This window comes from Colossoma macropomum, unplaced genomic scaffold (genome assembly GCF_904425465.1).
Source record: "Colossoma macropomum unplaced genomic scaffold, Colossoma_macropomum, whole genome shotgun sequence".
Taxonomy (NCBI): domain Eukaryota; kingdom Metazoa; phylum Chordata; class Actinopteri; order Characiformes; family Serrasalmidae; genus Colossoma; species Colossoma macropomum.
Genome location: NW_023495043.1, coordinates 77,934 through 89,439, shown reverse-complemented (window position 1 = coordinate 89,439; position 11,506 = coordinate 77,934). Strand labels below are relative to the sequence as shown.

Genomic DNA, 11,506 nt, shown 5'->3' with positions numbered 1-11,506 from the left:
CACACCTGTGAACTCCTCAACTTAAGGCCTTGCAAACAGCAGCCCTTTGTCACACCTTTGTGGAGGGGTGACCGGTACCGTACTTAGCCCAGGTGGGCATTTAAACGAAATGAAAAGAAAAGAGAGAAATCGCCCCAAAACTACTTAAGAACCAAAAATGAAGGCTCAAACAAGAAACGGCTCAAAGCCACACTCAAAAAAAAAATGACTCTTTGATTTGACTTCATATTTTTACATCAAAGGGTTGCATGAAATGAAATGATCTACATTCAGAGGTCATTTGAGTGACATTTACTCGTTATCTAAAAGCAACATCAACTTAACTGGATTTTGCAGAATTTACTTCAACAGTGTAACTTTAACTAAAACGAATCATGTTCTTTCTACTTAAGCAAATTATGTAGATTGTTATAAATACAACTCTTTTGAGTTAAAACAACTCAAATTTGATGCCTTTCTGATGACATTTACTGATTGCTTATAAGTTTTGTCAGCTTAATTATAGTTTGTAAAGTTTGCTTGAAGTGTAATTTTAACTAAATGTAATCATGTTCATGCTGTTTCATTAAATGATGCAGATTGTTAAAGAACTTTTTAGTAAAACAAAACAGCTAATGGGGGGTGGGTGTGACCTGGCTGCAGAAGCTACAGAGGAGGTGGGTGTTGTTTGCTGAAAGAGCCACACAGAGGGTTAGCCTTAGACACTCAAAACAAAATATAAATTAATGCATACGTATATATGTATACACTTGTGTTTAAGAAAAGTTGTAGTGTGTGTGTGTGTGTGTGTAAGGACATGAGGAGGTTGAAGCCAGTGCCTGTGGCTTTGAAAATCCTAAGAACCTGGAATAAACTCTGATCTTGACCTGGTCAGTATATTTTCCCCAACACTGAAAAGAGCTGTGTGACCAGTCCTGATCTGTTGTTAATGTGTGCAAAGGGGACAATAGCAAATGGGGGGGATGGGTGTGACCTATTGTGTGCTTGAAAATCCACACCTGGCTAGTTTCTTCAGCCAGGTAACACCCACCCCCCCATTTGCTATGTGCCTTGGACACTCTAAAGTCATGCATAAGTATATAAATTCAATAATACAAACTTCATGTGTATGTGCTCATATGATTGTATTTACACTGTGTTAAAGCAACGCTTTACTGTGTGTGTGTGTGTGAGAGAGAGAGAGAGAGAGAAAGAGGTGTTTTTATTATTTCTATAACCCAAAACATCAGAAGGATTTACATAGAAGAATGGATTTGATAGGGTCTCTATGCCAACTACTACCACACAGGGATTCTTTTATATGTGTGAATACATACATGCATGTGTGCATTCTTATGTATTTATAGTCGACAGTATAACTGTGGCTCTTACTCTAGCCTGAGTGTCAGACACTACTTAAAAGAAATATTTATGTTTCAAAGAAAAACACAAGACCACACAAATGTCAGCAACAGCCACTTTATTTTTGATTTTGAAGAAGTTACAAAGCCTTGTGAAGTTTGCGTATGATAAAGTGTATATACACATTATTTACATTATATACAGTATTCACAAAGTTCTGTCAGGAGGGCTAGCTGACACAACCTATAACCAGAGTAAATCCAAACCCTCCCCAGCAGAAGACTTTCTGTTCACCCCATAATCAGACAACAGCTCCTCATTTACTTTAATGTCCCGTAAAGCTAAAAACAAAATAACATCTAGGCCATCAACACTGTACAGCCTAGGCCTCAGATTGGCCCTCTCGGAGGAGTGGTTAATAAGACGACCAAACGTGGCCCTCCCTGGATGGCATGGACACTCCTCCTCATGCGCATCTACACACTTGGCCTGGCCTGCTCTATCTTTATAAAAAAACAGGTACCCACTTTCTCTCTCTGCCGTGGCCTGATGAACACGTAGCCCCTCTTGCCTTGACACCACTCTACCGTGGTAGTCGCAGACCACCTCGCCACAAGCAAACTGCCTGGTGGCTAAAACCCCCCTGCCCTTCCCTTCAATACTGGCTACGACAAGACCCTTCCATTTCTGGGTCCTGGTCAGCCTCTTAACTGCACTGCTATCTAAAGCAGTGTCAACCCCCCCAGCTGGCTTCCACTGCCTGAGAACAAGGGCTGCATCTGGAACGTTTGCAGTCCATCCCTGCTTCTCAATCCAGCTTCTCACTCTGGCTTCAGACGGGAGCCGCCGGCCAAAGTGCTCTGTGAAGAACAGAAAGAGGATTTAGTCAACACACTCAGACCGAACTGAATGAATGGGTGAAGACTGTGAATGGGATCAGGGAGACATGTCAAAATCACGCACCTAGAACATGCTGCACACGACGCTGAAGCTGGTCACCGCGCCAGCGGTCATAACAGTAGCGCTCGTGCACCCCTGTCAGCGATGCACGCACCGAGCGCTTGGGCGCAGCTCCATCGACCATCACTGGATAGGACTTGACAAGCAAGTCATAGGCAGCTTGGTCATCCAGCGGAGAACAGCCACTGCCAGTGCGGGCTCCTCCCTCCTCACTAGAACTACAGAAAACAAAAGAAAAGATGGTGAGAGAAGTTTGTGTCATAAAAAGATCAATATAAAACACCGAAACACAACAACGGGGACGATGCTGTAGTGGAAGCATGAACAGATACTCACTCGGAACCACCGAGGAGCCTCTTAAGAAGCAGACTAGCCGTCACCACGTTCTCCGCAGTGGCTGAACTGTGGGTCAGGTAGTCTGCCACCATGGACTTCTCAATATCGGTCATATTCTCGGTGGCCGTCTCAAAAGCCCGTCTGGCCATCTGGCTTGTCACCTTCGGCATCTGATACCTGCGAGATAAAGGTAATAAATTCATCAATGCAACATCCAACTTACTGACGCAGGATTTGTTCAAACTGTACTGGAAGCGTACGCAACGTAAAGAAGACATTTGAATCAGTTTCACTTACTTTTTGTGCAGCCGCTCCAGGTCATTGGAAGTGTTATAGATGGAACTGCCAGTGGAGGAGATGAAGAACCTCTCCTCCGACTCGTCAGTCTCATCCTCCGTACGCTTCCTCTTCTTTCCCAGCATAACTGGGCGCACCTCAGTGAAGTACAAATCAAACCACTGTGAAGAGAAGAGAGCCATTAAAATCTGGTTTCATCACAAGACGCTTTCACACTTGTCACGGCATTTATAACAGCACAAGCTTCACACGAAGGATCTTACCATCTCCTCCTCCTGGGAGAGAGCGAAGGTGGCCACCTGTCTTACGGAGGTCTTATGCTCCTTCACCCCCACCACAACATGACCACCGTGTCCAGGAACCCTCTTTCGCTGCACCCATTCAGTGACCTACGACACACAACAAAGAGGATGTGTTTGTTAAACGATGAGTCTATTGAAAACATACAAATATATATATCGATAAAAATGAAATGACATGTATTTAGTGCTAACGCTAGTACTTACAGTCATGTGCTCGACCACTCCAGGCCGCTGAAGATGCCGCAGAATCACAACGGCCTCTAGGTAATAGAGGGCCAGCTGTACTTCTGCCTGGGTCAGCTGGTGGCCAAGAAAGCACCCTGGCCCACTCAGCTTCCCCATAACAGCCAGGAAATCTCTCTTTGCGGCGTCCAACACAGCAACGCACTGTGTGAGCGCAACGCCCCCCTCACTGAGAATATCAACCCTGTGAAAATAAAATCAGGTGTTATTTACAAACAATTCATTGCATAATTGCAATTATTATTATTATTATTATTATTTAATAAAATGGACATAAAAATCAAAGATGCTGACCTCCTTCTAGTCACCTCCTTGCTGACTTGCTTCCATGCCGCTGCCTGCATGTTGGACAGGAACCAGAGGTAGTTCTTGCAGTCCTCATGAAGAGCTCTGTCTTCAAAGCAGAGGCTGGTGCTCCCGACATGGAACTTCAAGAACCTTCAAAGGAATTAAAAGTTAGTCACATTGTCAAATTCAGTCAGCTCCTATGATTTCAAAGGTCTCGCAGTGCGGCACAGTCTACCAGTATCACCCATAAACCGCTTACCTTTTGACACTTTTCATGTAGTTCTGGACCGTCTGCTTGCAGAGCCCAACCTCTGAGAGCTTGTTGAAATACTCTCGAGTCCGCTCACGCTGACGGACGAACAGAAGGCTGGGCCGCTTGGGGTCCATGTAATACATGAACCTAGCAACGTTCTCCACCTAGAACAAAGCAGAATGTGGTTGATTTAGTCTAGAACATGTTGTGGTCTAAGTTCATTATGCGATGCCCTTATAAGTTCTGTTATGAACTAATACATTTGTATTCTTACCTCCTGTTTAAAATTCTCGTTGGCCAAGTCAACTTGAAGATACTTGGCAAAACTCCTTAGGAGAGGATGGTCGATGGAGTGCTTGTCGTACAAGCCCAAGATGGACATCCTCTCCCTCAGTGAAGTCGTCTTCTTCCCAGTCGTGGGGCTGCAAAACAAAGAGAACATGTATTAAATATGTTTTCTGCACCAGAAACACAGTGGATCAGGACAAATCCGGAAGGAAGATGAGAAATCAAGAAATTTAAACACTCACCACTGGTAGAGTTCCCCGGGGCTTTCAGAGCCAGCCTCATCCTCAGCCTCACTCCCAGACTCATCCTCAGCCTCACTCTCAGCCTCAACTGGTGCAGTCCATGGAGCATGGGCTGCAGGTTGATTGGCTGGAATGGCGGGGGCTGGGTCTTCGTGGGGGGCGTTGACCACAACATTCCCCCTGTCCTGCAGCTCCTTAATCATCCTATTAGAATAAAAACAAATGGAAATTTAGCTTCTCAGAATAAAAGAAAAATGTCATGTGGTGAATTTAAATGAACCAAGTGCAAGGAGAGTAAAACAGTCAGCATCGTACCTGCCAACAGGGTCGGGGCTGTCCAGGATCTTCCTGATGAGGCCGTACTCCCAGACACGGCCTCGGCGAAGCAACTCATTCGCCTCCTTCTTGGCAGCATCGACAACCCTCTCAATAGCCACACCTGGAGAGTCCTTCATACAGGACCTCCTCAGGTGAACAGGAAGACTCCACTGAGTCTTCTTGCAAACAGGACACAGGAGGTAGGTCCTGTTGCGAGCTTGGCTGTAAGGAAGGAAGAGAGAAAGAGAGAAGAAACAGGAAAGAAAAAAATAGACATTATAAATTAAAGAATTAGAAAATAAGAAAAAAAAACTGTCTCTCTTCTTTTTACCCAAGTAAAATAGCATCTGCTAAACTTGTGTATCCTTCAAAAAGGTTATACTAAAAACAAACTGTTTACAATAAGATTATTTAGACGAAGAGTAATGAGCTTTTTAAGGAAAAAGTGGCCTATTTCTACTACAGTAGATACCACACAGTTTTAGATGGATAAGCAGACTGTACTTACGCATCAGAAGCCATCTGGAGAAGAAGAGAGATCAACCACGCAAAAAGCGATGAACAGCGAGGCAAAAGCAACCGGCCTTGACAAAGCAAGAGGCAGTAGTAGGAGATTTCTCAGTGTGGCCACTTTTATATGTGCCTGTGAATTCATGACCCGCCCCATTGCCCCTGCCCCTCCCTGCGTTAATAGCTGCCTGTGAACAGCTGCCTGGACACTCGATTGCCCCATTCCCACCCATTCTTAATAGCCAGCAATGCTTAAGTGTCCTGCTGACAGCCATTGCATGGACCTTTAACAATGGGTCAATTTACATAGTTTCAGCAGTACGTGGGAACACCTTATAAAACATGCAGCCTGTACAGATTTCAGAATTCTGTGTATCAGTCAATTACTTTCTGTAATTGCACATTTTAAATGGAAGCATAAAGACCTTTTTTAACTGTAACAATAGAAGGAAAAGTCTTTGGGACATCTGGAGTTTAACTGGGCCGCACAGTCTGCAGGAGGATTCTCTCAAGCTGAGTCTGCAACCCTGTGGTTGACTCTTCCAGCTTCTCAATGCTTTACCATGCAGGACTGGGACAATGAAATGTGCCACATAAAGCAGAACATTGTAAAGCATTTGTATCAAAATTCAGCTGAAGATGTATTTCAAATGAGCAACGTCTCATCTCTGCACCTTTCTTTCAGTGAAGTCTCCCCCTTGAGGCCTTGAACATAAACAGAAACCGTCCCACTTTGACCATGTGTGTTTTAAAAACGTAGACAGAGTTACAGAAGTTTGGGGCAAAGTCCTATAAAAAGCCTTGGCTCAGCAATACAAAAGTCCCACTTAAGATCAGATTTCTCAGCTTCTGGGCACCATAAACAGATTTGGTGTTGATATTCTAAAAGAGGACATTCGTAACTTCAATCTGATGCAATAAATTTGTGTGTTTTCCTTCCTTGTCTTACATCGTTAGAATGACAATTTCATATTTTGTCTGCTTAATTTGAATGATTGACAGGTTGTTCATGTTGTGACGTCTGGTCCATCATGTCTGATCTACTAAAGTGCTTTATTTGGTGGGGGCACAAATTTGGCCCATTTTTTAAATTGAATGTTGCTTGAATGTTAATGTTGTCGATGTCAATAAACGTACCTGAAGCAGATTTTCTCTGTGTCTATAAGTAGAATGAAGGAATTTGGTAGACATTATATGTTCGGCCTCTGTCCAGTCAGGCTTTGCAAAATGGCAAACAAGGCCAACAAACTGTAAAACATAGTAGTACAGTGTTCCTCTGCAGAACCTTTAGTGCTATTAATTTTAAAGGTGTTTGTTATGATTCAGAAAAAGTCTGTAAAACAACAGTGTTTGTCTGCAGAACTTTTAGTGACCTTTACTTTCCTGAAGGTGTTTGATGGCAGTAATTTAAAAACATCTGTAAGGTAACAGTTTTAATCTGCACAACTATTTGTGCATCACTTTATTGAAGGTTTTGATCACAATCATTTAGGAAAAATCTGTAAAATAACAGTTTCTTCTGCAAAATCTTTACTGAAAATGTCCATAAAATTATTATACTTTTCTTGAAAAAAAGTATTTTACTTTAATATTTTAATATTAATATATTAAATATTTTACTCTAATTTTATGGAGATTTTTTTTGGCAGTCGTTTGGCCTTTTACAATTTTATAATTTATAATTATTATTATTTTTATTTATTCAATGTGCGCTCCATCCAAAGCTTTATCGCCCCTTTAAAAGGTGCTAGCAGATACATTTTGGGGAGTTTTGCCTCGAGGTGAGCAGGACCCCTGAAAAACTTAGGCTTTCCAAGAACCTTGCACACCATCACAGCCCACTCTTAAGCCCCCCTCCTCGGACTAAACCTTGAAATCTGGCCGCTATAGAGGTCCTGGCCACTGGGAGACCAGGGGGCTTAAAGTGATGGCGCACTGTGTTCGTGGGGACCTGTGTGTTATTAAAGCGGTCCCACTGAACAACCTTGACCCCCTTAATAGTCTGCGCTGTGTTCGATGAGCGCTGCGCTGCGCTGACTGAACAAAGGACTCGGACCACAACTGCTGCTGGTTGCTGGCTCTCTTCATCATAGCTGATGCTGTATGAACATTAAATATACCCGTGACAGCTCTGCAGACAGCGCACAGCTTAGGACTGACCACTCACGCTGCTCTCTCTCTCCCTCTCCAGCACACGCAGGTCATCAAGCCCCCTGTTAACAGAGCGCACATGGGGGACCCCCGTAGAGCCGAGAAGCACGTGCCTCAGATAAAACTGGAAAACATGACATTTACGAAGTTCACATTTGAGCTACGGCAGATTTCCATGTTCACAGCCTCACTAGCAGCGCTTAGAACTGCACACAGCTTCTTCTGTGTCACTTTACAGGGATAGAATGAGGGTTTTAGCCACCGCCGCTAGCAGCGCAGACCACCTCTCAGTCTGCACTTCGCAGACTGGAGGCGCCGCAGCCGCACAGCAAGACCCTGACTCTTAAAGTGACAGTATACAATTAACCAACACTTCACAATAAGCGATTCCCCAGTACAGATACGCAAAATACGTAACACGAAAACAAATCATTCAGACAAATATCTGGAAAAATCAGGATTTTGCTGGAATCTTAACAAAAAACAAATATGTTTTAACCTTGGTACACAAGGCACCACGGCTCAGGGAACTGCAACTCCCAGAAGCTCTCGGGCTGATTAGGCCCAACCGGGCACACCTGTGAACTCCTCTACTTAAGGCCTTGCAAACAGCAGCCCTTTGTCACACCTTTGTGGAGGGGTGACCGATACCGTACTTAGCCCAGGTGGGCATTTAAACGAAATGAAAAGAAAAGAGAGAAATCGCCCCAAAACTACTTAAGAACCAAAAATGAAGGCTCAAACAAGAAACGGCTCAAAGCCACACTCAAAAAAAAATGACTCTTTGATTTGACTTCATATTTTTACATCAAAGGGTTGCATGAAATGAAATGATCTACATTCAGAGGTCATTTGAGTGACATTTACTCGTTATCTAAAAGCAACATCAACTTAACTGGATTTTGCAGAATTTACTTCAACAGTGTAACTTTAACTAAAACGAATCATGTTCTTTCTACTTAAGCAAATTATGTAGATTGTTAGAAATACAACTCTTTTGAGTTAAAACAACTCAAATTTGATGCCTTTCTGATGACATTTACTGATTGCTTATAAGTTTTGTCAGCTTAATTATAGTTTGTAAAGTTTGCTTGAAGTGTAATTTTAACTAAATGTAATCATGTTCATGCTGTTTCATTAAATGATGCAGATTGTTAAACAACTTTTTAGTAAAACTACTCAATCCTGATGTTTCCAAATAGTTCCTCATTGTTTATTAGATAATCAGCTTAATTCTATCACAGAGCATTTATTAATGTATAAGTTTACATGTTAATTTTCACAAATTCAACTTCATCTGCACTCATTAATGTTCAATCTATTTAAACTGTAGAACACAGGCTCAAGACAATGACTATCATGACAGAAGAAACATTAAAGTGACTTTGTTAAGGCACATCAAACACACATGCATATCAGGATCAACTGAAACACACATTTGCTTTACCACTGTAGAAAAACCCTGAAGTAGTAAAAGAAGACTGTAAACAAAATAAAGCAGAGCAATAAAAAAACAGACTAAACACTTCTCTAAAAGTCCACAGGTAGCAATACATTATGGTCTTGCAGGCACCACAAGCTAAAATGCAGCTTTACATACAGCATTAAGCTTCAAGCAGAGCACTGCAATGATAAACACGTTCACCTCAATGTGTGAGCCTTGAGTCACTTCAGTCTCCTGTGTGACGTAATGAGCTGCTGCAGCTTGGTTGCGTCCTGTGTTGCAAACTGTACTTTGTGGGTTGTTGCAGCTTTTGACTGCCAAACCATCACTTTAGTGGCCATTTCTCATCTTATTGTAACCTTCTGTGCGGTCAGTCTTCATGAGAGAAAAGACAAAATTGCCTTTTTTTCATTTTCCTCTTTTCAGCCTCCTGGTTGCTGGGGAGATTGACCCCGTGCCCGGCGGGGCTGAGCACCCTCTGTCGACTTTGACTTTTCTTCACTTTTCTCATCTTTAAGCTGCGTTTTCCTCAAAATAACATCATTTCAAACCTCTCTCAACTCATTTCTAACAGCTTTGCAGCCTATTGGTGATATTTGATCTTAGGTTATTGATGGGTCATAGGAATTTACTCAGGGTGACTTCAGGCTTCACAAACCAGTGTATTTTTCAGCTTATGTCCTCTGCTCACTCCATGTCCAGCACACTGGAGCAACCAGGGTGTTGTTCCACAGTGGAGTTTATTCTTGAAATTGGTATTTTTACTGTGTCATCATAAAAGTCTTGCTGGATGCTGGATGTCATCTCCATGCAAAGCTCGAGTTCACCCCGTCCTTCTTTCATTGCTCAGGGTTGCTCCAAACTCATGAGGTTTCATGGCTTAAATCTCCCGTTTCCTTGATGATAAAGGATGAACTCTGTACCACTGGATAGAGCTTGACCAGCATTATTGACGTGCAAAGTTTGGTACTGCACTGTACCTCACAAAATTTTCTTAATCAGCGGTTTAATTACTGCTAGTTTGAGTTTTTGGTAAATAGCAAAGGCTAAGAGAGGAGTTTATTATTAGTTTCTGGCAAAATTTCCTTGAGTAAATTTGTAGTGATTGTATTTAATATGCAAGTAGAAGATTTTGGGGAGGACGTTGCTGAAGTAAGGTAAACGATACCAGCTTCTCTGCAGTAGTTACACTGAACTCTACACTGAAAGATCTGGATTGGCTTTTTAAGGCAGCAGGTTTACAACGGTTAACTGTGCGTTTTGAATAACTGATTATATGACTGGTGTGCATGTCAACACTGAGTCTCTGTTCCTTTAATCTTAGTCCACATGACTAATCAACAGTGCACACACTGACTCCCATCTAGCTCTGTATTAAAAACAGATATTGACTGGAATACTTACTTATGTGTCTCCTGACATACAACAACAGAAACGTATCCTTAATAACTGCATTGTATAAGGCCTGTATTCTGTGGCCTCCTGACTCTCACTTTTTGGCAACAAAGACTTACAACAAATTCATTACATGAACAACTACCAGAACTGTGATGTAGAATCAATTTTAATTTCCAGATTTGCACTGATTTGTTCATAGCTATTATTTACAAAGTTAATAGTGAATTAATCAATCTTATTACTAACTGTTATGAAAATAAACAACAAATCATGCTGCATCCAACACTGTAAATCAAAGCTTTAGATGAATGTAATTCATTCAGATACTCTAGTGGAGCAAAATAAATAAATATAAGAAAAAAACAGATATTTCAGCACAAAAAAATCTTTAGGATCTCTTAATTAGATAATTTGCACTGTATTTATACATAGTATGTGTCCTCATTCTAGAACCTCTTTCAATCATTAATAAAGATTTTATTATAGATATTTCTCTCATTTCTCTCATTTCTTTCATCAGTTTGCACATTTTGAATGTCCCCACGGAGCATTATGAGTGGAACTGTAAGATTAACATACAAAATTCTATTAAACCAATTCAGTTATTTAATCAAATTTTACACAAATAGTATAACGTGGCTAATAAAGGCATTGTCTAGTGTCTTTTAATAAAAGGACATGAATTTATATTAAAATGTATAAAACAAAACTTTTAAATCAAATTGCCCCATCTTATCTACCATTTCGCTGATGCACCATTCTGAAAATTTGATAATGTCTCCTTTACCTGATTACAATATGCCACCAAAGATCTGTGAACTACTGTGTTTCCTATCACTGTGTAAAAGAAGCTCCATGCTGTCTTTATTGTTGTATTTACTGCGATAGTTTGTGAGTGATTATGCACACAGTCAGAACACAGTTCACTGATCATTAAGTGAAATCTTATTACTGACCTGTTTTATCAGAGAAACAATGGAAGACACTGAAGTGTGAAGTATATTCATGTTCATGTTTCTTTAAAATGGTAGTTTATGACACAACAATTTAATAACATACACATTTCTAATATAAAGAACACAACTGAACCTAGTGCCAGGAATATCAGCTTTATGCCTCAGAATTGAAGGTTTAA

The 11,506-nt window shown here is 41.3% G+C and overlaps 1 protein-coding gene across 2 annotated transcripts; it reads right to left on the bottom strand.

Annotated features, from left to right (window-relative positions):
- Positions 1 to 1,442: 1,442 nt before the first annotated feature.
- On the bottom strand, positions 1,443 to 6,897 carry LOC118800962. 2 transcript variants are annotated; one of them, XM_036561144.1, is made up of 12 exons: positions 5,377 to 6,897; positions 4,866 to 5,090; positions 4,551 to 4,754; positions 4,295 to 4,442; positions 4,027 to 4,184; positions 3,774 to 3,917; positions 3,441 to 3,663; positions 3,198 to 3,323; positions 2,935 to 3,095; positions 2,638 to 2,814; positions 2,305 to 2,519; positions 1,443 to 2,201 (listed from the first exon to the last, which is right to left on the bottom strand). In XM_036561144.1, the coding sequence occupies exons 1-12, from the start codon at positions 5,388 to 5,390 to the stop codon at positions 1,585 to 1,587; spliced, it is 2,412 nt and encodes an 803-aa protein (XP_036417037.1). In that variant the 5' UTR covers positions 5,391 to 6,897; the 3' UTR covers positions 1,443 to 1,584. The 2 variants fall into 2 exon arrangements, with proteins under 2 accessions (XP_036417037.1, XP_036417036.1); XM_036561143.1 differs by having other exon boundaries at positions 4,866 to 6,897.
- Positions 6,898 to 11,506: the final 4,609 nt, after the last annotated feature.

Bases quoted from the DNA above. Each gene is read 5' to 3' on its own strand.
- LOC118800962 (XM_036561143.1), bottom strand. From the start codon at position 5,215: ATGCTATTTTACTTGGGTAAAAAGAAGAGAGACAGTTTTTTTTTCTTA. The intron at 4,755-4,865 runs GTACGATGCTGA...TTATTCTAATAG, and splicing joins AGCCCCGACCCTGTTGGCAG to GATGATTAAGGAGCTGCAGG. The intron at 3,918-4,026 runs GTAAGCGGTTTA...ATTCCTTTGAAG, and splicing joins TACATGAAAAGTGTCAAAAG to GTTCTTGAAGTTCCATGTCG.